We start from the raw sequence: 26,765 nt of genomic DNA on the forward strand, positions 1-26,765 counted from the left end.
TGTCCACAGTCTCCTGTACAACTGTGTGAACTTTAGAAGCTGAATTGATCACTGCCTCCAGGACAGGGCTGGATATGGGTGTCTACACACTTAGAGTCCTAACAAAGTCCACCAAAAGTGTGTGATGAGCTCACTTCAAAGCAAAGATCTTCCTGGCTGGCCCAGGTGATAGATTTGTACATTTGTAGACCGTGAAAGAAAAGCTTTTTGAAGATCTAACATTCACTGAGCACTTATAAGTCATGCCCTGCTCTACTCACTTTAAATTTGACTCATTTAATCCTTGTAAGCCCCACTTTACAGATGAGGAAGCTGAGGCTGGTATGACCTGTCCAAGGAGACTCAAATAGTAGGAGGACAGGCACCCAGGCAGACTAAATGTCTTAACATCTTCACTCCTCCATGATCCCATGGAACCTACTTACTAACATGGCAGAAAATCAAAAGAAAAGAATGGCTCAAGTTTCAATTCAGTGCCAGGCTTTGCATGAGTTACCTGACTTAAATGCCAATCCCACAGTTTAAGGTTTGTCATCATCACTTAGAAGCAGAAAGTAATTTGCTCAGGGCCCAAAAGCTACAGGATAAACTGGGATTTTGACTCAAGTCTGTCTAGATGTCCTCCACGCCCGTGATCTTTTCTACCACCCCAAGTCAACAGGCCTAACGATGCTGCATCTGGCTTTGAGCAAGTCACTGCAAGCCAAGGAGGTACATTCGAAAAGAACAGGAGATCCCATAATGAAACCAATAGGCAGAAAGAATGTGTCTCCTAACTTTCACAGTGAACTCTCCAAGTGGAGGCCTAGGGAAGGAGAGAAAGTGGATTGTCCCAGATGTGTCTATTAGCAGAGTTATGAGAAAACATTGTTCAATAAAATCCAAATAGATAATACAGTTGGCAAGGTGACAATTGTTTAAAATTATTAAAAAGAGAGAAAACAATGTTTCCACAGATACAGGGTAAACTTGAAAAAAGATTTTTCTTCCTGAAAGTGTTTTGTCCAGCTGGAGGGAAAAGAAATAAAAGGAAACATGAAAGCCAATAAAAGAAAAATATGAGCATAGAAGACCGTCATTAATCTTCAATTCAAATGGTAGTCACAGCGGCATCACAGTGGCAGATTACATAAAAGACATTAATAGCAATTCTATTCAGAGATAAATGATGTACTGGGGGTATACTGAGGTGAATAAGTGATCTAACTGCACACTGATTTTGGAGTCATGGGAATGACCCTAGAACCACAGGTTAAATGGTTCTTAATTTTAAAATTGAGGGCTTCCCTGGTGGCGCAGTGGTTGAGAGTCCGCCTGACGATGCAGGGGACACGGGTTTGTGCCCCGGTTCAGGAAGATCCCACATGCCGCGGAGCGGCTAGGCCCGTGAGCCATGGCTGCTGAGCCTGTGTGTCTGGAGCCCGTGCTCCATGACGGGAGAGGCCACAACAGTGAGAGGCCCGCGTACCGCAAAAAAAAAAAAAAAAAAAAAAAAAAAAAATTGAATATAATTCTTGACATTTTTGGTAAGTAGTTTATAACTAAAATAATTTTAGCAAAGTATTTTGTGTATAGACCTGAGTCACCCACCTACAGACTTTAATGGCCTTAACTGGAAGACTTTCCTGGCCTAGATTTGGTGTGGGCACATGAAGAAAGTATGGGGGCATGGAGAGAGGAGTGGGGCACCAGAAGGACTCTGGCAGGGGCTTGGTGGGGAGGAGCAGGATAAAAAGAAGGAGAGCCCTGGGATGAGAGTCTTACTTAATTCAAACCCTACTCTTCACCAGTAAATTTAAAATAGTTGACCCCTAAAATAGCTCAGGTATGAACTAAATCTATGCATGAAGTGATCTTAATCTGAAGTCATTCTCATAAACATTTCTTGAATAACTAGCCCCTATATCTCCTTCACTGTTTTTAAGAAAGTGGGAAATCCCTTTTGGAGACCAGATAGCTGATAGAGATGTGATCTGAATTTTTCACTAAGTGTATGTTAAGAGACAATACATTTTAAAAAAGTAGTAGTAGTTCCATATATTATGATAAAAATTAATTTAATTTATTTGGGAAAAAATACCCTCTTCCTTGCTTGACAAGGGTAAATCCCCACCACGGTGGAGTTTGGTTGTTAAAATGAGTGACCATTGCTGTAGTATAATGTCCACATGTCATGTGTGTACAATCAACAATTAGCACAAGTAGTAACAAGGTGTCCAAATGACTGTTTCCAGTTTAACCCACTGACTTTACCGATAGTTTCATATCATGCTGAGAAGAAGACCACAGGAAAATAAGCCAAGAAATGTCCACTGCAAGAGGTCTTTTTGTTGATTTAAGTGTAATCTTTACATGGCTTAACAGTTCTCCAGCTTTGAGTGCCTAAATTGTTATTGCAACCAATTTCAGTTTTGTGCAGACCATGAATTAACAAATGTCTTCTAACCCAAGAATCACTTTTAAGACAAACCCATATTTGATGATAAACTTATATCTTCAAATGCATGGCTTTAAACACCATTGTTTTGCACACTCTGAAATGTGATTTTTTTCCATCCCAACATTGTGATGTCATAAATTAAAAGACTAATACAGAATTTCATCATCACTGCTCTATTACACTAATGCCCAGTAGCTGACTCTGGTCTATTCTTCATCATCCAAGTTTATTTAAAGGAATTTTGAAACTTCAGTTCTATTCAGACAGCTCATAGCCAGTCCTCTTTCCCACTCCGCAATCAGTATTTTTGGAAGTGTTGGTCCAAGCCATTTGGGATCCCTCTTCATTGTCACTTGATATGGAGACCTGAAACTTGATTATCTTCAGCAGGAGAATTTTAGTTAATAAGTATCAAGTGGTCATCGCTTCCATTCCTGTAATAGAAAGGAAGACAAGGAAAGAGAAAAGAACAATGGCTTAAAAATCTTTAAGATGGAACAGGAATACATACTCTATCATGTATGCATACATAGGTTATTGACATGCTGAGTGTGACATTTAAGAGGAAGAAAACTTAAGAAGGACAATTTACATTATTGGGGGTTTGACTAGATGCTTTTGGTAATTTTGAGGAGCTGTCTACCCTCCATCTCCCTTTGACAAAGCTTCTCAATGGCTAGAACCGCAGATTTGCCTCCTTGTGGTAGAGAAGGAGAAAGATTAACTCTGCATCTGCTCAACCAAGCACATCTCTCCCAAGAACCAGATCACATTAGAACTAGAAGAGGTTGCAGAGGCTACCTGTTCCACTCTGATGACACTGGAGGAACCAAGAGGTTTAGGAAAGGTCAGGGGACACATTCAGTAATTGGCAGGGTCCAAAACGAAAACCCAGGTGTTCTGACCATCAGGCTAGGGGCTCAGTCAACTATTCAAGGGAGAATCAGTCTGTGGGAGATTGAATCTGTGGTGGTTGCTGGACTGCTTGGTTGAAAAAGAGCAACCCAGCCACGCTCTAGAGTAGGTGGAGCTGTGATAGCTGGGTTGTATGTCATGGGCACTGGAGAGGGGCCCAGACACCAAGTCTTATGATGCCCTTAATTCCCCAGGTTCCCTCAGTGAGGTCTGTCTCCAATATATACTCTCCATTCATAGCTTTCCTCAATTTTCTTCCATTCTTAGGTTTCTGGCTGTTGAACACATCCAGGTGTATTTAATTTTTGGTGATTTCAAAGCCATCACTTGTTCCAAGGCCCCAGTACAACCCATTTCCTTCATCAGGCCCTATGACCCTCATTGACTCTCTGCAGGGTCCATCCAGACTGCCCTAGGTTCCAGGCTTTGATCTGATTATTCAGCTAAAACTGATCTAGCTGACTTTACCCATGACCACCTTCAGCCACTTCTGTTTTCATTTTTGATATCCTCTGTTTTCAAAACTTACAGCATCTTAGTTCTTCACCTGATTTCCTTTGGTGGACTCTTCTGTTCCATTTAATCCTTTCATTCCTCACAATGGGCGGACCTGCCTCCGCACCAGGCACCCTCTCTACAACCCTTAGCATGTCTTAGGGAAGACTGTCTGCTGATGTTGCTCTGTTCTTCTCACCACTCAGGTCCGATCTTATCACTCAGTCTTCCAAGTTCACTCCTTAAGTCTTTCACTCATTCCATATGGCTGCAAAGAAATCATTTAACAACCTCCCAGGGCTTTTTGTGGTATAAACTGAGGCCCAAAAATCAAACACCAAAACCTATCCATTACTTTCTAGAATTCACAACTACATTCTCAAATGCTTTTTTTTTTTCTTTACAGTTAACTACATATTAGAAAAGCAACTTTGAGAGACTTTCCTTATAATACAAGGTGCCTCCTAGGAGGCAGCTGCCTATTACGAAAAGTAATTTCCCTTTATCCTTGCTTCCATGGCAACACTTTAATGCTCTGAGAGGATAAAATGTGATTGTAAAAACTTAACTCTTCTCAGAAGACCTCATTTCATATTTACCAGACATTCTTTGGAAATGCTCCAACATACCATTTCAAATCCCAAGTTGCAGTATGACTTGATTAACGGAAAATACATCCTGTGATTTTAAGTAGCAATTATGTTCTCCCATCTTCCTTCAGGAATCTGGTTTAGAGAATCCTTCTCGAAACACATGAGTAGGGGGCACCTGCAGTTAACAACCTCTACTCCTGACTTCAGACGAAAACAAACATGGGCATAATTAAGAAAATTATCCTCATCTGACCCCCTTTCTAGTCCCCAAGCCACTATGTGGAGGCTTTGCCACTGAGGTCCAGACTATTTTTGTAAGTGCACTGATGAATGGCGAGCAAACAGCAGGTGATCAGCTCATTTGTGTTTGCAGCCAAGGACACTTACTGCTTCCTGTCAAGCAAGTTTCCTGCTCTGCTCAAGGAAGGTTATTTGTACTACAGATTGCGAAAAGGGGAAAACACCTTTGACATTCCCAGAGCTCCACCTCTAAAAAGAAGGGCTTTGACCTCTTCCTTTGGCCAGCTCACCCTCTCGACTTCAGGGACATGGTTCATGCCTTCTCAAAACAGTCTCATAATATTCCCAAGAGATTTCAACCATGTCATGTACCTTTCTACCTTGTTTTATAAGAAACAATTCATTTCTAAAGTCAATTACAGTGGGAGGAAAGCAAGAAGGGATGCATTATTTCCCCCAGTCAGCTGATTCCTGAGTGTAGCATTTGAACTGGGAGGAGTCTTTGTTAAGGCAGCAGGGCGTCTCATCCCCGGAGCACAGAGACCCGACTGAACACAGTACTGACCTCCTCAGACAGCAGATGCAGGACAGGAAGGCTGATGACTCTTTTTGACACTTCTCTTTGCTACCACACTCCTTCAGGAATTCCTGAAGATCTGTGGCAGGAAACCCATTCTGTTGGTATTTCTTTAAAAAATACACAGTGTTGTTACCTTAGTTATACTGAGAGAAATTGCTTCTTGTCAACAAACCAAATCCATCTCTGCTAAAATAAAACTCTCCTACGTTGCTAGCACAGATCCAAGAACTGACATTAACAATGATCAATCATCAATCAATGTATCAGTCCCTTGAAAGCCAAGCCAGGGTCACCATGGCTTCAACAGAGAGCCATGGGAACAGACAGCTATCCAGAGGAAAACTCCAGAAATCAAGCTTTGGTGGGGCAGGGGAGGGGTGTGTTAATTAAAGGAGTGAAGGAAATAGAAGTCTAAAGCTTTCATGTTAATTGCAAGACCAAGTAAGACCTCTTCTTCCCCACACTGCCCATATAGAGTCTGGCTGGGAAGTAATCCCTATTTCCTTTACTTGTGTAGAAGTTGGTCACTTAGTGAGGTAGAAGGCAGTAGGTCCCTCCAAGCAGACATAAAGACCCTGAGAGACCCCTCCCCTCACACTTAGTGAGGTCATCCACCAGGTCACTGAGGCTTGGCGCACTCACGGGGACATGGCCGCATCAAGGACAGGCTCCCACGGTGAGCAGGGCACTGCTCATCTCCCCACGGCCAGCCCCGCTCTGGAGCCAACCACCCATTCCTACAGGAACACTCATCTCCTTGTGCACAAAGTGCTCAGAAGTATTTCCAATGGACTGGCTTCTTCTGAGATAGTCTGAGAAGGGTTCAAGAAGAGGACAACACCCCAAGACACGGACATGGCACCCCTGGTTGCTCAGATGCTGGCCCCGAAAGAGGATTTTCTGAGTATGACCATCTGCTGCGGAGACACCACTGCCCCCGAGGCAGCAGAGCTTCCTTCACGCTACAGATAAGTTAAATGGACCTAGTCTGAAAGGACACACAACCCACCGGGTGGCTTAGGAAGGCAGGAAGCTAAACAGCCACAAAAGCCTTAGCTTTCAAAATGTAAAGGAAACCTGCACCACATGAGCGGCATCCAGTGTGTGAGGTATGCCAATATCTGGACACTTGTCAGGATGACGGTCACCCCTTATCACTGAAACTTACTACTCAAAGTCTAAGTTCCGGGACAGGCAGGTACACCTGTCAGTGCCAAGACCGACAGCCCAACTACTTGATTTACCAAACTCAGCCCATCTTTACCCATTTCCTTTCTCTTTCCCACCACACCTCCAAACCAATCCACTGGGCACCAGGGACAATGTCCTAAATGCATATTTAAATTAACCTCCAGCATCTAAAAAGTTTCTTTTCTACAAAACCTCAAAATCTAAGTAAAACTACAGTATTTTAAGTAAGTAAAACATTATAGTATTTTCCCATGTTCTGATCTATACAGAATTTGCAATAGTTTTTTGGCAGGAAATAATAACTGCTTACCTTAATGGTGTCATAAGAATCTGTAATAATTGCAATGAAAAGGCTGAGAATCATATATATGAAAAGACTGATGAAGGAATATAAATACAGGCGACTGAACAGCCACACCAAGAGGCTCTTCTGCTGGATGTGAGCAAAGGTCGCATACATGTCATCACCGTTGACCAGAGAAAACAAACACTCAGCAACTGTGTTCAGATTTTCAAACTGTGCGGGGGAGACCAAAAGTAGCTTTTGAGACATATTAGCCAAAGAAGCAGAGAAGTATCTAGTTAGCTGGTTTTGTTGAAGATGTTGCTGCCATTGTTATTAACATTCACTTTAGGGAATCTGGAATACCACGCGTAGGAAAGCGTTACTCAAAACTTTCCTCCACACTCACAAAGATCATCTCTTGACACTTCCCTCAGTTTTTTTCCTTTCTACTTTTTATATATTTGTGGTCATATCATCTAACAACTTTGGATCCAGATTCTTCTTTCTTTTCTATTTAACATAGTCTTATGTTATTCATACTTAGCATTTGTTAGATAATGGAACCACTCCTTGGAAATGTCAAATTTAACTATTTCCCTGTCACTGGACATGCCAATCATGTTTGCTATTATAAAGAACAATGCAATGCACGTTTCTTAGCATAATGTTTTTTTTTCCTATTACTGGGTCTAAGCAATTAACTTTTTTTTTTTTTGGCTGCGTTGGGTCTTCGTTGATGCACGCAGGCTTTCTCCAGTTGCAGGTTTTCCCGAATCAGCTGCTCCTTTAACCCCATTCTGTCTGAGCTAAGAACAGATGCCCTCAGGTGACCTACACGCAGAGGTAGGGTCAAATCCAAAGCTGAACCCCGGGAGCTGTGCGAACATAGAAGAGAAAGGGAAATCTCTCCCAGCAGCCTCAGGAGCAGTGCATTAAATCTCCACAATCAACTTGATGTACACTGCATCTGTGGAATACCTGAATAGACAATGAATCATCCCAAATTGAGGAGGTGTACTTTGGGAACAATGATATATATATATGTATTTCCCATTTTCTCTTTTTGTGAGTGTGTATGTGTATACTTCTGTGTGTGATTTTGTCTGTATAGCTTTGCTTTTACCATTTGTCCTAGGGTTCTGTCTGTCCATTTGTTTTTTTTTTTCTTTCTTTTATTACTTAAAAATGTTTTTCTTAATAATTATTTTTTATTTTAATCACTTTATTTTATTTTACTTTGTTTAATTTAATTTAATTTTATCTTCTTTCTTGCTTGCTTTTTTTCCCCCCTTTTATTCCGAACTGTGTGGAGGACTGGCTCTTGGTGCTCCAGCCAGGCGTCAAGGCTGTGCCACTGAGGTGGAAGAGCCAAGTTCAGGACACTGGTCCATCAGAGACCTCCCAGCCCCACATAATATCAAACAGCAAAAGCTCTCCTAGAGATCTCCATCTCAATGCCAAGACCCAGCTCCACACAACGACCAGCAAGCTACAGTGCAGGACACCCTATGCCAAACAACTAGCAAGACAGGAACACAACCCCACCCATTAGCAGAGAGCCTGCTTAAGATCATAATAAGGCCACAGACATCCCAAAACACACCACCAGACGTGGACCTGCCCAACAGAAAGACAAGATCCAGCCTCATCCACCAGAACACAGGCACTAATCCCCTCCACAAGGAAGCCTACACAACCCACTGAACAAACCTTAGCCACTGGGGACAGACACCAAAAACAACAGGAACTACAAACTTGCAGCCTGAGAAAAGGAGACGCCAAACACAGTAAGTTAAGCAAAATGAGAAGACAGAGAAACACACAGCAGATGAAGGAGCAAGGCAAAAACCCACCAGACCTAACAAATGAAGAGGAAATAGGCAGTCTACCTGAAAAGGAATTCAGAATAATGATAGTAAAGATGATCCAAAATCTTGGAAATAGAATGGAGAAAATACAAGAAACGTTTAACAAGGACCTAGAAGAATAAAGAGCAAACAAACAGGGATGACCAATACAATAAATGAAATTAAAAATTCTCTAGAAGGGATCAATAGCAGAATAACTGAGGCAGAAGAACGGATACGTGACCTGGAAGATAGAATAGTGGAAATAACTGCTGCAGAGCAGAATAAAGAACAAAGAATGAAAAGAATTGAGGACAGTCTCAGAGACCTCTGGGACAACATTAAATGCACCAACATTCAAATTATAGGGGTCCCAGAAGAAGAAGAGAAAAAGAAAGGGACTGAGAAAATATTTGAAGAGATTACAGTGGGAAACTTCCCTAATATGGGAAAGGAAATAGTTAATCAAGTCCAGGAAGAACAGAGAGTCCCATACAGGATAAATCCAAGGATAACCACACCAAGAGACATACTAATCAAACTATCAAAAATTAAATACAAAGAAAAAATATTAAAAGCAGCAAGGGAAAAACAACAAATAACACATAAGGGAATCCCCATAAGGTTAACAGCTGATCTTTCAGCAGAAACTCTGCAAGCCAGAAGGGAGTCACAGGACATATTTAAAGCGATGAAGGAGAAAAACCTACAACTAAGATTACTCTACCCAGCAAGGATTTCATTCAGATCTGACGGAGAAATTAAAACCTTTACAGACAAGCAAAAGATAACAGAATTCAGCACCACCAAACAGCTTTACAACAAATGCTAAAGGAACTTCTCTGGCAGGAAACACAAGAGAAGGAAAAGACCTACAATAATAAACCCAAAACACTTATGAAAATGGAATAGGAACATATATATCAATAATTACCTTAAATGTAAATGGATTAAATGCTCCAACAAAAAGACGTAGGTTGGCTAAATGGATACAAAAACAAGACCCATATGTATGCTGTCTACAAGAGACCCACTTCAGACCTAGGGACACATATAAGACTGAAAGTGAGGGGATGGAGGAAGATATTCCATGCAAATGGAAATCAAAAGAAGGCTGGAGTAGCAATTCTCATATCAGACAAAATAGACTTTAAAACAAAGACTATTACAAGAGATAGAGAAGGACACTACATAGTAATCAAGGGATCAATCCAAGAAGAAGATATAACAATTGTAAATATTTATGGACCCAACATAGGAGCAACTCAATACATAAGGCAAATACTAACAGCCATAAAAGGGGAAATCAACAGTAACACAATCATAGTAGGGGACTTTAACACCCCACTTTCATCAATGGACAGATCATCCAAAATGAAAATAATAAGGAAACACAAGCTTTAAATGATACATTAAACAAGATGGACTTAATTGATATTTAGAGGACATTCCATCCAAAAACAACAGAATACACATTCTTCTCAAGTGCTCATGGAACATTCTCCAGGATAGATCATATCTCAGGCCACATATCAAGCCTTGGTAAATTTAAGAAAATTGAAATCATATCAAGTATCTTTTCCAACCACAACGCTATGAGACTAGATATCAATTACAGGAAAAAGTCTGTAAAAAACAAAAACACATGGAGGCTAAACAACACACTACTTAATAACCAAGAGTTCACTGAAAAAATCAAAGAGGAAATCAAAAAATACTTAGAAGCATATGACAATGAAAACACGACGACCCAAAACCTATGGGATGCAGCAAAAGCAGTTCTAAGAGGGAAATTTATAGCAATACAATCCCACCTTAAGAAACAGGAAACATCTCGAATAAACAACCTAACCTTGCACCTAAAGCAATTAGAGAAAGAAGAACAAAAACATCCCAAAGTTAGCAGAAGGAAAGAAATCATAAAGATCAGATCACAAATAAATGAAAAAGAAATGAAGGAAACGACAGCAAAGATCAATAAAACTAAAAGCTGGTTCTTTGAGAAGATAAACAAAATTGATAAACCATTAGCCAGACTCATCAAGAAAAAAAGGAAGAAGACTCAACTCAATAGAATTAGAAATGAAAAAGGAGAAGTAACAACTGACTGCAGAAATACAAAGGATCATAAGAGATCACTACAAGCAACCGTGTGCCAATAAAATGGACAACCTGAAAAAATGGACAAATTTTTAGAAATGCACAACCTTCCAAGACTGAAGCAGGAAGAAATAGAAAATACGAACAGACCAATCACAAGCACTGAAATTGAAACTGTGATAAAAAATCTTCCAAAACACAAAAGCCAAGGACCAGATGGCTTCACAGGCGAATTCTATCAAACATTTAGAGAAGAGCTAACATCTATCCTTCTCAAACTCTTCCAAAATATAGCAGAGGGAGGAACACTCCCAAACTCATTCTACGAGGCCACCATCACCCTGATACCAAAACCAGACAAAGATGTCACAAAGATAGAAAACTACAGGCAAATATCACTGATGAACGTAGATGCAAAAATCCTCAACAAAATACTAGCAAACAGAATCCAATAGCACATTAAAAGGATCATACACTATGATCAAGTAGGGTTTATTCCAGGAATGCAAGGATTCTTCAACATATGCAAATCAATCAACGTGATACACCATATTAACAAATTGAAGGAGAAAAACCATATGATCCTCTCAACAGATGCAGAGAAAGCTTTCGACAAAATTCAACACCCATGTATAATAAAAACCCTCCAGAAAGTAGGCACAGAGGGAACTTTCATCAACATAATAAAGGCCATATATGACAAACCCACAGCCAACATCGTCCTCAATGGTGAAAAACTGAGACCATTCCCACTAAGATCAGGAACAAGACAATGATGTCCACTGTGGCCACTATTATTCAACATAGTTTTGGAATTTTTAGCCACACCAATCAGAGAAGAAAAAGAAATAAAAGGAATCCAAATCAGAAAAGAAGAAGTAAAGCTGTCACTGTTTACAGATGACATAATACTATACATAGAGAATCCTAAAGATGCTACCAGAAAACTACTAGAGCTAATCAATGAATTTGGTAAAGTAGCAGGATACAAAATTAATGCACAGAAATCTCTGGCATTCCTATACACTAATGATGAAAAATCTGAAAGTGAAATTAAGAAAACACTCCCATTTACCATTGCAACAAAAAGAATAAAATATCTAGGAATAAACCTACCTAAGGAGAAAAAAGACCTGTATGAAGAAAATTATAAGACACTGATGAAAGAAATTAACGATGATACAAATAGATAGAGAGATATACCACGTTCTTGGATTGGAAGAATCAACATTGTGAAAATGACTATACTACCCAAAGCAATCTACAGATTCAGTGCAATCCCTATCAAACTACCACTGGCATTTTTCACAGAACTAGAACAAAAAATTTCACAATTTGTATGGAAACACAAAATACCCCGAATAGCCAACACAATCTTGAGAAAGGAAAACGGAGCTGGAGGAATCAGGCTCCCTGACTTCAGACTATACTACAAAGCTACAGTAATCAAGACAGTATGGTACTGGCACAGAAACAGAAATATAGATCAATGGAACAGGATCGAAAGCCCAGAAATAAACCCATGCACATATGGTCACCTTATCTTTGATAAAGGAGGTAAGAATATACAGTGGAGAAAAGACAGCCTCTTCAATAAGTGGTGCTGGGAAAACTGGAAAGCTACATGTAAAAGAATTAAATTAGAACACTTCCTAACACCATACACAAAAATAAACTCAAAATGGATTAAAGACCTAAATGTAATGTCAGACACCATCAAACTCTTAGAGGAAAACATAGGCAGAACACTCTATGACATAAATCACAGCAAGATCCTCTTTGACCCACCTCCTAGAGAAATGGAAATAAAAACAAAAATAAACAAATGGACCTAATGAAACTGAAAAGCTTTTGCACAGCAAAGGAAACCATAAACAAGATGAAAAGACAGCCCACAGAATGGGAGAAAATATTTGCAATGAAGCAACTGACAAAGGATTAACCTCCAAAATTTACAAGCAGCTCATGCAGCTCAACATTGAAAAAGCAAAAAACCCAATCCAAAAATGGGCAGAAGACCTAAATAGACATTTCTCCAAAGAAGATATACAGATTGCCAACAGACACATGAAAGAATGCTCAACATCATTAATCATTAGAGAACTGCAAATCAAAACTACACTGAGATATCATCTCACACCGTTCAGAATGGCCATCATCAAAATATCTACAAACAATAAATGCTGGAGAGGGTGTGGAGAAAAGGGAACCCTCTTGCACTGTTGGTGGGAATGTAAATTGATACAGCCACTATGGAGAACAGTATGGAGGTTCTTTAAAAGACTAAAAATAGAACTACCATATGACCCAGCAGTCCCACTACTGGGCATATACAATGAGAAAACCATAATTCAAAAAGAGTCATGTACCAAAATGTTCATTGCAGCTCTATATACAATAGCCAGGACATGGAAGCAATCTAAGTGTCCATCAACAGATGAATGGATAAAGAAGATGTGGCACATATATACAATGGAATATTACTCAGCCATAAAAAGGAATGAAACTGAGTTATTTGTAGTGAGGTGGATGGACCTAGAGTCGGTCATACAGAGTGAAGTAAATCAGAAAGAGAAAACCAAATACCGTATGCCAACACATATATATGGAATCTAAAACAAAAACAAAAAGGTCATGAATAACCTAGAGGCAAGATGGGAATAAAGATACAGACCTACTAGAGAATGGACTTGAGGGTACGGGGAGGGGGAAGGGTAAGCTGGGACAATGTGAGAGAGTGGCATGGACATATATACACTACCAAATGTAAAACAGATAGCTAGTGGGAAGCAGCTGCATAACACAGGGAGATCAGCTTGGTGCTTTGTGACCACCTAGAGTGGTGGGATAGGGAGGGTGGGAGGGAGGGAGACGCAAGAGGCAAGAGATGTGGGGACATATGTATATGTATAACTGATTCACTTTGTTACAAAGCAGAAACTAGCACACCATTGTAAAGCAATTATACTGTAATAAAGTTGTTAAATAAATTTTAAAAATAAAAAATAAAAATAAATTCCAGAACAAAAAAAAAAAAAAAAAAGAAGAGGGACAGGATCTAATCTGGGTTTCTAAACGGTAACCACGGCTTGTGAAGATCTCCTAGAATGAGAACAGCCCAGGGCCTGGATGCCAATGAGAGTGAGTGCAGGGGGCCCAGGACTGCAAGGAATCCACAGGAAACTGAGGAGGAAACTGGGGAGAAAGTAAGTCCAGAAGGGGGAGGGGGAGGGAATCTCTGCTGGACTTAGTTCTAGACGAGGCGAGTTTGAGGGGCCAGGTAGAAGCTGTGACATGAGGTAGTTAGCTGGAGGCTGACTGAACACCTGACAGCCCTGAGGGGCAGAGCTAAGCAGGGGCCGGTGTGGAATGCCCCCGGAATCCCTCAGCCCCCATCTGGCTTACGCAGTTGACAAACGACTGCCACATCGACTGAAAGCAAACAGCAGGTGCTTAATGAATGAACATCTCTGGGGTCAGAGGGTTAAACATTAGATGAATGCAAAAAACTTCTATGTAAAGAATGATAATGACTTAATAGGCAAAAGGCAATATAGTTTTCAGAAACGCAGATGCAACAAGTTACTGTAGAGTTGTGAACCAATTCTGTCCTTAGTGGTGGGGGCCTATACATCCATCAAGTCAGTAAGTGTGGCTTTGGGGACAGCCAAGTCCCTCATGAATGTCTCTGGGACATTTCCAGTTGGCAGTCATGCTACTAGTTCACATGCAACACAATAAAACCTCCTACCACCTGAACCCAGAAAACATGCTGTCCTTCCAAATTTCCCTATTTCTGTCAGTGATTCCAGTCTCCTACCAAAGAAAAATTACTCCAAAATAATCAAGTGCTTAAAACTGTGTGTCGCTTATATGTGGAATCTCGAATATGACACAAAGGAACCTACCTACGAAGCAGACTCATGGACATAGAGAAAAGACTTGTGGTTGCCAAGGGGGAGGGATGGAGTAGGGGGGTTGGGTTAGCAGATGTAAGCTACTATATAGAGAATGGATAAACAACAAGGTCCTACTATTTAGCACAGAGAACTATATTCACTATCCTGTGATAAACCATAGTGGAAAAGAATATTGAAAAAAGAATGTATATATATATATATATATATATATATATGTATGTGTATATATATATATGTATGTATGTATAACTGAATCACTTTGCTGTACAGCAGAGATTAACAGAATATTGCAAATCAACAATACTTCAATTTAAAAAAAACAAAACTGTGTGTTGAATCCATTTATCTTTGCTGCTCTACAATCCAATAAGGTCTGTCTGTTCCTATGATGCTTCTCTGACCCACTCTTTCTACTCCATAAAAAAAAAAAAAAAAGGGACTTCCCTGATGGCGCAGTAGTTAAGAATCCGCCTGCCAATGCAGGGGACACGGGTTCGAGCCTTGGTCCAAGAAGATCCCACATGCCGTGGAACAACCAAGCCCGTGCGCCACAACTACTGAGCCTGCGCTCTACAGCCCATGAGCCACAACTACTGAAGCCCATGTGCCTAGAGCCCGTGCTCTGCAACAAGAGAAGCCACCGCAATGAGAAGCCTGCTCACCGCAATGAAGAGTAGCCCCCGCTGGCATGGACTTATACACACTACCAAATGTAAAATAGATAGCTAGTGGGAAGCAGCCGCATAGCACAGGGAGATCAGCTCTGTGTTTTGTGACCACCTAGAGGGGTGGGATGGTGAGAGTGGGATGGAGGGAGACCCAAGAGGGAGGAGATATGGGGATATATGTATATGTATAGCTGATTCACTTTGTTATAAAGCAGAAACTAACACAGCATTGTAAAGCAATTATACTCCAATAAAGATGTTAAAAAAAAAAAAAAGAGTAGCCCTCGCTCGCCGCAACTAGAGAAAGCCTGCTCGCAGCAATGAAGACCCAACACAGTCAAAAATAAATAAATAAATAAATTTATAAAACAAAAAACTGTACGTTGAATCCATTTATCTTCCCTGCTCTACAATCTAATAAGGTCTGTCTGTTCCTATGATGTTTCTCTGACCCACTCTTTCTACTCCACTCTGATGTCAACACTTACATACTTATTACAGAAACCTCCAAGGAAGCCTTCTTTACTTCAGCCGCTTCAGCTTCCAGTCCAAGCTGCAGTAAAATCTAAACTTCAGAGAATATAGCCTTCAGGTCATGTCTCTTGCTTAACAATACTCAAAGTGCGGAGGCAAAGTAGAAATCCAAACCAAGAAGTTTGGAGTAAGTTTCCTCCTTTATGTGGCCTCATTCCATCCCTTCATGGCAGTATTAACATCCTGTGTGTGCCCCCTCCTCTCACAACACCCAGTCATCTTCTCTGTCTTTAAATCATGGGGTTTATTCTCTTCATCTGGTATGTTCGTTGTTGTCTGTGTCCGATGAAGCTAACGTTGAAGGGCCATTTCCAAGTCTGCATCAAGACAGACTGCCCTGGCAGCTCTAGTCTGCTCTCTGTGTCAGTAAGAACCACAGAGGAAACTACTGGTTGGTCTGCTAATTGTTCTCTACACGCTTCTCTGTACCCCAACCAACTAGCAAACACCAGGCCCTACCCTCCCTGCTCCACGGCTGGATGCATGGGGTAAAGTCTGTAACCAAGGGAGAGTACATAAATGTACCCCAAACAAGAATCATGCCCATGGTCTTGCTGCATCAGCAGCAACTTTGAGAGCAGTACTAAAGTCGCTCTCTACAGAGATCTGGAGGGAACATCCATCTGAGCGAATCACTTATTAATATGCAGATAATTTACCAGTAAGACAGCCAGTTCCCAGACTAAATAGTTTCCATCCCCACCACTAGCCTTAAGACAATGAAGTTCAAGTTGGTTTCTATGGACGTCAATTACAACTCTGACAGCACCATTAATAATTCATATTTCTCAGAGTTTCTTTTGGAATCTGGCCAATTCCTTTCTGCCCTACAAGTCTGTGTTTCGGGTTCCAGAATTGCAAGTTGGTGGGCACAAAGCAAATTCATCCCTTAGTTTTCTGTGTAGCTACTTAGAATCAGTCTAGACACAAAATCCATCTCAGCATTAATGTTATTCATCTCCCTCTTCTCTGGGCATGTGAGATTTATTTTAACCCACCAAAAAGTTAAACAGAGACCCAATAAGGTAAGTAATTGGTACATACTCTATCATTTCGTCCCACAAGAAGTGGCTGTGAGCCAGTTTCAGTCGTCAAAATCCATAGTAGAAATCAGCTTTTAAAATACCCAAGGTGGAGAACAGTATGGAGATTCCTTAAAAAACTAAAACTAGAGTTACCATATGATCCAGCAATCCCACTACTGGGCATATATCCAGAGAAAACTCTAATTCGAAAAGATACGTGCACTCCAATGTTCATAGCAGCTCTATTTGCAATAGCCAGGACATGTAAGCAACCTAAGTGCCATCAACAGATGAACAGATAAAGAAGATGTGGTGTATATATATACAATGAAATATTACTCAGCCATAAAAAAGAATGAAATAATGCCATGTGCAGCAACATGGATGGACCTAGAGATTATCATACTAGTGAAGTAAGTCAGACAGAGAAAGACAAATATTATATGATATCACTTATATGTGGAATCTAAAATATGATACAAATGAACTTATTTACAAAACAGAAATAGATTCACAGACACAGAAAACAAACTTACGGTTACCAAAGGAGAAAGGCTGGTGGGGGGAGAAATTAGAAATTTGGAATTAACAGATACATGCTACTATACATAAATCAGATAAACAGTAAGGACCTACTGTATAGCACAGAGAACTATATTCAATATCTTGTAATAACCTATAATGGAAAAGAATCTGAAAAAGAATATGTGTGTGTGTGTCTGTAACTGAATCACTTTGCTGTACACCTGAAACATTGTAATCAACTATACCTGAATTAAAAAAATTAGAGCTTAAAAAAAATACCCAAGGTAAGGAGAAATAAGGTCCTAATGTGCTTCTGGTCTATAAGGACTGCATTCATAGAAAATTGTTTTTTGGTTCTTACAAGCTTGTAAGTCCTTGGAAAGCAGATACTGCTGTGTCTCTGTTTCTGGTTCATTCAGCAAACTTGCTGAGCCCTTACCATGTTCTATGCACCACACTCAACACGGGGAACGCAAAGAGCAATAATCCATGGTCCCTACCCTCCAAGAACCTGGGCTAGAAGAACCCGATAGTGTTTGGTGCAGAGTAGACATTTAATAAATATTAAATGAATATCTCCATAAAGGGTCCTCCCAGGTTCCAGAGGAACACAGTGAGAACCCAAGCATTTGTTCCACAAATGATAATTTTGCAGTTGAGCCAAAAAGAACTTTCATTTGAATGAAAACATAACCTGCAATGGCTTATGTCAGAGAATGACATAAAAATTTGCTTCAAGAGCTGGTGCTAAGAACCTCATGCAGCATTCAGATAAAACGTTTTAAGCAGCTAATAGTTGTTTTGAATAAGAGAGGTGCTTGGCTAAAAGCAGAGGCCTTGAAAGCACAAATGTAACACGGGTGCTGCTGAACTTTTACCGAGGGCATCAGCCAAGTCCAACGATTTTTCAGTGCTTTGCCTTCTCATTTGTAAAATGGGGACAATGAACGCAAGACAATGGTTTATTCCTCGGAAAGTCCTCGGGAAACGTCCAAGCCACATGAGAGTAATGTTCCTCCTTTCCTCATCTTGAATTATTAAACATCAACAGTCTCCAGCCCGCCGTGCCCAGACATTTTGAAAGGGCGCTGTGCCAACGCCCATTAGTGCTGGAGTTAACATTGGTGGGACATGTGTTGTATTTTTATACTCTTTCAGTTGAACCATTGAAATCCGATGTCTCACCGGAAAACTCGAAGCTGAAATGTGGGATTCCTGCTGCCATACAAACAACAGGGTGAAATTCTAGTTTTCCCGATACCTCCTCTTTAGAGTTTTTTGTTTGTTTTTTTAAAGAAAGAGTTAGCTCCCACACCCAAGCTAGCTGTGGTTCTAGAAATTCTAGAAAATGCTCACTATGGTGCTGTTTTTCAAGGCTCCAGGCAATCCTGAAGGTCTTCTGATTCAACAGATACTGACTGACTGGCAGAACCTGAAAATTCTGACAATTTGGGTTAATTTGGAGAGAGACGTGCAGGGGCAGTAAATATTTCTAACTTCAGACTCAAAGAAGAAGTAACACAGAGAAGAAAAGCACATACGTCCAGATCCAGACTGAAGGTTTTCTCATTTTACTGACTAGTGCATTCACTGAACTAACTCAACTCTGCATTTCCACAATATATCAGCCTGGTTAGAGCCGGGAGACAGAAGCCATAAACAGACCTGCTAGACAACCCCAGAGATACAGTTCTTATCTCTCTACTCCTCAGGGGGAGAAGTGAAAGGCTGGCATTAAGTAAGAGACACAAGTCGAGAGGTGAAACGTCCAATATGGCAGCGACCAGCTACAGGTGCCTATGGAGCATCTGATGTGCAGCCAGTCCAAAGTGAGATATGCTGTCAGGATAAAATACACACCACATCTCAAAGACTAAGTACCTAAAAAAAAGGACTGTAAAATATCTCAATGTTTTATATTGAATACAGGCTGAAGTAATATTTTAAATATATTGGGTTAAATAAATATATAAGTAAAATCAATTTCATTTGTTTCTTTAAAAAAATTTTTTTAATGTGACTACTAGAAAATTTAAAAGGATAGACATGGCTCTAATTTGTAGTTCTCGTTATGTTTTTCTTGGATAGTGCTGATCTAGAGTGTCCCAATCTCCCCTGGATTTGAAAGGACAGAGCTGAACATATGAAAATGCAGTCAGACTCACAAAGCAAACAACATCATTTTTCACAAGGTAACCTTGATGCACACTGAAAGAAATAAGACTGATTACTTGGCTTTCCTCTCACGGTTGATCTACTCTTGAGTCAGACTGAATGCTCTCTTGTAATGGTCTGTTTTAGATAATACCAAGAAAAGAAGAAAAGCCCTCCAGGGTATTGCTCAAAGCATGTGTATTAGGGTCAGGCAGACCTGGGTGTGTGTCCTATCTCTGCCGTTCACTAACTATACAACCTCAGGAAAATTAACATATTAAGATCGCTATTTTCTATCAAAGGATAATATTTCCCCACAGGGCTACTGGAAGGGTTAACCTAGCAAGGGAGGTAAAGAACATGGGCACCATATCTATCTAGCACACAGCACTTCAGAATGGTAGCTAGTTTAGTGAAATTCAAGCAACATTTTCTGAGCACCCTCCAAAATAATGATGGCGTAGGCAAGACAGAGGGCAGCGGAGATAGGACCACTTGATTCACTCACTGGCCTCGGAGGCTCAGTATTTATGCCGCGTGGCGCAACACTGCCCTCTAGTGGCAAAAATGTGGCAAAGCATCCAGACCATAAAGCAAGCAAGGAAGAAAAATGTAAAATTTCCTGGGCACTAAGACAGTTCTCCGGATCAGAGAGATCACATCGAAGAACAAGTTTTACTCATGAGTCACCTTTAAAGCAGTGGAATGGAACTGGAAAGCAATAAGATTACCAAGATTTACTATTAACCCAGAGATTGGCACTTTGTTGATTATACGGTTTCTCAGATAGGAAAATGGTAATTCTCTTTGGACGTATTAAATGAAACACTTAAAGAGGAGCAAGCCTGGGTGGATGCCAAGTTACTAGGATTTATCTTAGTAGGACAATACCGAACGTTTGAGTTTTGTGGATTGCTCGATTTTTGTGAAGAGTTTGTCAACTAGATTTGACCGTGTTTTGTTTAATGCAACTATCAAGGTCAAAACTTAAGGCTGAGCTGTTATACCAGCATCATTATATTTTTATTTCTCTCCTTGTAGAGCACCTAAGCCAAGATAACAGTACTCTGGGCTATTGACAAGATTAAATGAGAGAGAAGAGAGAAATGCTTAGTATAGCATCAAGTGTTAGCTGCTATTATTTTTATTTTTGTTGTTTCTGTTGTTCCAACTGCCAGAGGCCCATGGAAGAAAAACTGTAAGATGCAGTCATTGCTTTTACTTTTTTTGGTTTGAAAACAAGGCCTACTTAATTTCATTTCCCGCTATATCTTTGAATCAAATTTCTCATTTTAAAACAAGAACATCTGAACATAACTTTGATGTCCTTGAGATTATGATACTGACTGAAGTCCAGCAATAGTTTAGAATTCAGATACTGACCTTTAATAAGGAGCTAAGAGGACACTGAAATCAAAACCACCTGCAAAGGCAAGATGTGTTATCATTTTAATCATAAACCGAACACGGTCATTCTGGGCAGTCTTTATCCTCCTCCAGGCTCCTCAGTTAATTTGGATGAAAACCTTAATACTTTGAATTAGAAAGATTTTGTAATACTTTTCCTCATTTAATTTTCATTTTTATTACAGTGATCGCACGTCCAAACACTTCTTACTTGGTGACTGGCTGGGTTAATATGTGACCCCTTAAGCCAGACCCAGACAACCATGAGACGTGATTTCTGGTTCCCTGCAGTTCTTGTTTCAATATCCCGAAGCCACTTCAATATCCAGAAAAGGGAAAGAAAAAGAAAACCGATGCAAAGATACATGCTTACTGATGTCCAGGGTATGTGCTGGAGAAAAGTGGGATGAAGGTCAGTGCTGGAAACCCACATTTAAGGGTCTCAAGGGCTTCATGTGTAGAAGGAAGAATGAGGCTACGCACCTTATCATGATATGGTCCTAAGACAATCCAGCCGCAGAAGGTGTAACCCAGATAGATCATACCGGCACACGCGCAGAAGCGAAGAACTTTTGGCAGTGAGGCTTGCATTGTTAAAATGAGCACCTGAAAAAAATCAGCACAATGGGGGGGAATTAAAAAGTAGCTGCTAGAGCCCAAAGAAATGGACCTCAACCCCAGTGGTGCTACCCAACAGCCATATCCTTACATTATATGCTTGGAAGTAACCCAAGTATCTGATGACGCCAAGCCAGACAAAGAGCGTAGAAGTTCCAAGCAAAATGCTGCACAGATCGTAATTTGTGAGATTCTAGGGAATGAAAAAACAGGCACGAGTAAAATATTCTACTCCACTCAGCTTATGAATCTCACTTTAAACTGACAAGAATGGACCGCCTGCCTCTCTGCAGTGATTCTGAGAGTTTTTACACTGAAGAAGGAAATCATAGAGAGCACAATTCCAAATGTGTTCCTCAGTTCCTTTTAGTATTAAGATTGGTTGAACTGAATTCTTGTTCAAATAATATCCTGAAATAGAAATTGCATTTACCACTGACCTAGGCACTAAAGCACATAAACTAATGGTGTTTGTTAAATATCAAACCATACCTTTCAGCTACTTTTGAAAGAACGCTCCAGCGTGATTTCTTAACAGTTCCTGCTCTCAAGGACTCTAACTGAGGAGACGCGCACACAAGCGTAATTCTAATACAATATGCTGTGTGCACTGAGAGACACAATGCCGGGCTGGTCATGGAGGGCTTCCCGAGGGCGTGACCCCAGAGCGGTGTTGGGCCTGGAGGACAGGCTAGGGGAGTCTTGCAAGCAAACGGAGAGAGGCTGAACAGGGCCCAGTGCTGACAGCCCGCACGACGGGCCAGAGGGGCAGCACTGAAGGGTCAGGGAGAGCGAGGGCGGGAGGGGAAGGTAGAGCTAGATCATGAGGCCCCTGGAGGCCACGCTGAAGAAAGGCCACTTCATCCCAAAGGGGGTCCCTGAGGCAGAAAGGATTGTCACGGCAAGACAGACACTCCCAGAAAAATGACTCCGACAGCTGTGTGAATGGCTGCGAGGGGTATAAGCTGAAGGCAGGACAACAATGAGGCAGCTGCAGCGATCGGGTCAGAGAGGAAGACGGCCTGAAGGAAGCCGAAGCAGTCAGGGTGTACAAGACAGAGGTACCTCGAGGTCAGGAGGGAAGGCTGGTAAGATTTGCTAGCTGACGGCAGAGCACAGAGGAGAGAAGTCAAGACTTAGGAGACTGGGCCTCCCTGGTGGCGCAGTTGTTGAGAGTCCGCCTGCCGATGCAGGCGATACGGGTTCGTGCCCCGGTCTGGGAGGATCCCATATGCCGCGGAGCGGCTGGGCCCGTGAGCCATGGCCGCTGGGCCTGCGCATCCGGAGCCTGTGCTCCGCAACGGGGGAGGCCACAACAGTGAGAGGCCCGCATACCGCAAAAAAAAAAAAAAAAAAAGACTTAGGAGACTAAATTGACTAAGTTACCCAAAGAGCCAGGCGCCTAGAGGCACTCAAATATTCCTGCCCTCGCGCCATCCATCAGAGCCCCCATCACTCAGGGATGGGCACCTCGGCTCTTGACGTGATTGGTTCATGGGCCAGCTGCTGCTTTTTTTTTTTTTTTTTTTGCAGTACGCGGGCCTCTCACTGTTGTGGCCTCTCCCGTTGCGGAGAACAGGCTCTGGACGCTCAGGCTCAGCGGCCATGGCTCACGGACCCAGCCGCTCCGCGGCATGTGGGATCTTCCCAGACCGGGGCACGAACCCGTGTCCCCTGCATCGGCAGGCGGACTCCCAACCACTGCGCCACCAGGGAAGCCCCAGCTGCTGCTTTTGCAGCTTAAACAAACAAACAAAGCCTGCCCAAACAACCAGTCTTCTCAAACTTCAGTTCCTATTCTGAAGATGCTGTCAAGTTTCCTAGAGGCTATTCATAGGAGTATCACCTTCCACAGAACATCCGCTTCCTCATTTTCCCTTCATGAGAAACCAAGTCAGAGGAGGCTTCCATTTTATGGGCGTGAGAAAAGAGAAAACCTGAGAATCACTTCATATCTTACAGTATTTGAGATCATCCAGAAGAACAGAAAGAACAGAAGATTTACAATGGGTTGCCGCTTACCTTGGCTTTAATTTCCATTTTTAATATGGATCCAATTATTGTCATTAGGTCGCTGATAATCACCAGGATATACCATCTGTTGATGAACTCCCATTGGTCAGCGTTACACACACATCGCTTGTACTTCTCCAGGAAGAAATTTAAGAATCTCTGCGGCAAACATTTTAAAAAGCATTTCTTACAAACCACACTGCCCTCTGGAAGGAGAAAAGTGCAAAACAGTGCTCTCGCCTGTCCAAAGACACGGCATTGCCTTTTCCAATGTGATGGATCCTCACTTGGAGGGTAGAGATTACAGCCCACACCTTCCTCCACCATCCACCCCAGCTAGAGGTGAGCATTCCAGTTGACTAAGTGACTCAAACACTCAATGCTGTGCTCTCACTCCAACAGACTCTTGTTGAAATAGCTAACACAGAGCACATTCCAAACACTTTACATATTCTCAACGCATTCAACCAGACGACAACCCTATGAACTAGGCACCATGGACACTTCTCTCCAGAGGCGGCAACTGAGACATGGGGCGGCCAAGCCAGGACTTGAGTGCAGGCAGTCCGGCCCCCGAGCGTGTGCTCCCAATGGGCCACCCTAGCATCAGCAGAACCCAGACCCTGGCTTTGGATTCAGAATATCAAGCGGCTTGTGGGGTGCGGGAGGGTGGCTAAGAGGAAGTGGATATTTACAAAACAAATCGACACAGGTCAAGCCCTGGAAAAATAGAATGTAGACTGCTTCCTTCCTCTACATATGGTATTCTGATGACTTCCTATGTCCACTGACCCCAGTATGTATTTACATACATGCCAGACACCAGAATAAGATTTGTGGTGACCTACAGTATATATTCACAAGAGCCCTAAGGGTAAAAAGGTAAAATGAAACTCAGGGAAGAATTTTTAAACTAGTTTAAATAATAGAATAAAGTCTTTTATGCTTCATTATAACCCATTTACCATGCCTCCCTGTCAGAAAGAACTCTGATTTGAAGACAAAAGATGAAACCCACACATGTTATTACTCTGTTCTTAAGATCACTCCTGAATTTAAAAGGGTCTCATTTATTCTAGAAGCATTCAAAAGCTTGATCATTCACCACTGTGTATCTGTGCTTATTAGCTCAGGTTTAAGCGGTATAATTGTCTGATTCCACCTGACACGCTAGGAGCTTTGACTCACTCTCTACACCCCAGGTTGATAATGCCTCGTAGGGGGACAGTCACTCAAAGGAATCCAATTCAGTCAAGGGCCCCAGAAAGGGCAGGATGACCCAATGTCGAGGCCCCACTACTTGGACAAACTGCAGGTGGAGGTCAGGAAGGGAGGGAGGAAATTCCAACACACACTTACCTTTCGTAACCTTAGACCAAGAACAATGGATCTTGTGCACAGAATAAGAGATGCCAAGCAAATCACAATGACAAATGCATCAAACACCAGGACATACTGAGTATTTTTCTGAACTGAGAAATGAAAACAGAATTCAAACGTCAAACACGCCTTACTTGGGAATAATTTCCAAACAAGATGGCAGCTGGAAAATAAGATCAAATGATAAATGCTTCAACATCAGAAACAAATCACACTGCACTCAGTCAGAGGTTCACAAAAAAGGTAATCATTCCCTGATGTCGAGTTATACATTTAAAAACATATAAATTCTTAAGAGATGTACTAAAGTGTATTCATAAATATTTCCTATAGAGTGGAATTCAGTAGAAGCTGGTCCATTTGGGCTCCATTCAAAAGAGGCAAAACTACTGACATACTCTGGGTTCTTTCACATAAAAACAAACATCAAGCTCTCCATTAATGGGGGAACACACGTTTTAAAGTCCCACCACTCAGAATCCCCATGTCTGCTTCTCAACCTTACTCTGTACTTTGCCAGCAAAGAGTGCCAATTCAATACGCTTTTCCTGCATGTGGGAAAAATCACTTCTCAGAATGAAAGTAAGGAGAGTAGTAATCAGATTTTTGCCTTGGAACACAGTAACACAGGGAAGGAACTGGAAGAAGATTAAATGTAACCTTCGCTTCGCTCAGATTTCATGGTATTGTCCCAAATCCCAACCACGGCTCTCCCCTGCCCAGCCCCTGCTCACCCCCTGTGGTGTCATCAGCTGCCGCCTGCTGCTTTCTCCCGGGCCCCACCTTCCCCACCCTGACGCCACTCTCTTCCTCCTTCCCTGCTCCTACCAGGCACTGGAGCTCTCTCCCTCCCTCTCTCCTCTCTCTGTTTCTTGCCTCAGGGACTTTGCACATGCTGATCCCTCTGCCTGGAACAGCACCCCCTCTCCATCACACATGGGGATTATTCAGCCTTGGGTTTCAGACTGAGTATCTTCCTCCCCAGAACAGAACAGGACAATTCCCTAAATTCCCATCCCCATCAGCCCTCCCCCCAATACCCTATCATAGCCCTGTCCATAAGTATACACACCTATATCTCCATTTACTCCCCTCTGCTTGATGGTCACTGAACTTATAGTTGTTTCTTCAAAGACAGCACAGCAAGGAGCACAGAGACAGTGTGAAATGAAAAAGGACATCGTCTCTGGAGTCTGAGACTTGGGTCTGAATCTCCATCCTGCACTCAGAAGCTGTGGAGCCTTGGGGAAGTTGCCTCAGTTTCCTCATCCAAAAAATGGGTAGAACGAAAAAATACCTATATTGTAGGGCTGTTGTGAGGGTTAAATAAGTTCACACATGAAAGCACTTGGAGCAGCCCCATGCACACAAGAACAGCAAACTCAGTGGTTATTATATCATTCAATGTCCATCTCCCCCCGGACATGACTGGCTCTGGGAGGCAGGGACTGGGTGTGTTTTATTCAGCATGACAGTGCCTGTGCTTATGTGTGTCCCCATAATGCTTCAGTACGCTTACAGATAAGTGCAGAGACCCCAGCAGAGCACAGGAAGACCACTGAATAATCTAAGTCAGAACTCGTGAAGGTCTGAGCAAAGTTAGAGGCAGAGAAGGCACACAAAGATAAGGCACAAAGTGGTGAAAGATGACGAAGAGAGACTCGACCTGGTCTTTAATGGGACTTAGGGAGTAAGGAAGGACTGACCAAGAATGACTCCTTTTCTGTCTTGGGTCAACTGAGCTCAGTCTGAACATTCATGACAAGAGCGGACAACTTGGTGGCAGCTGAAACCATGGGTGTGGATACAGCCACTCAGAGAGATGACAGAGCGT

General features: G+C 41.8%; 1 protein-coding gene across 4 annotated transcripts in view; it reads right to left on the reverse strand.

Annotated features, from left to right (window-relative positions):
* Positions 1-2,040: 2,040 nt before the first annotated feature.
* MCOLN2 (mucolipin TRP cation channel 2) overlaps positions 2,041-26,765 on the reverse strand; it is a 65,157-nt gene continuing 40,432 nt past the window's right edge. For 3 of the 4 annotated variants that reach the window (XM_082614273.1, XM_082614274.1, XM_082614275.1), the window contains exons 8-14: positions 24,911-25,023; positions 23,561-23,710; positions 21,630-21,731; positions 21,404-21,526; positions 6,765-6,971; positions 5,249-5,370; positions 2,041-2,874 (exon numbers count right to left, since the gene is read on the reverse strand). In XM_082614273.1, coding sequence (XP_082470399.1) covers positions 2,838-2,874; positions 5,249-5,370; positions 6,765-6,971; positions 21,404-21,526; positions 21,630-21,731; positions 23,561-23,710; positions 24,911-25,023 — 854 coding nt within the window. In that variant the 3' untranslated portion in view covers positions 2,041-2,837. The remainder of the gene's footprint in view (positions 2,875-5,248; positions 5,371-6,764; positions 6,972-21,403; positions 21,527-21,629; positions 21,732-23,560; positions 23,711-24,910; positions 25,024-26,765) is intronic. The other variant, XM_082614276.1, reaches the window with a different exon arrangement.

This window comes from Mesoplodon mirus, assembly GCF_964341445.2.
Source record: "Mesoplodon mirus genome assembly, chromosome: 3".
Classification (NCBI taxonomy): domain Eukaryota; kingdom Metazoa; phylum Chordata; class Mammalia; order Artiodactyla; family Ziphiidae; genus Mesoplodon; species Mesoplodon mirus.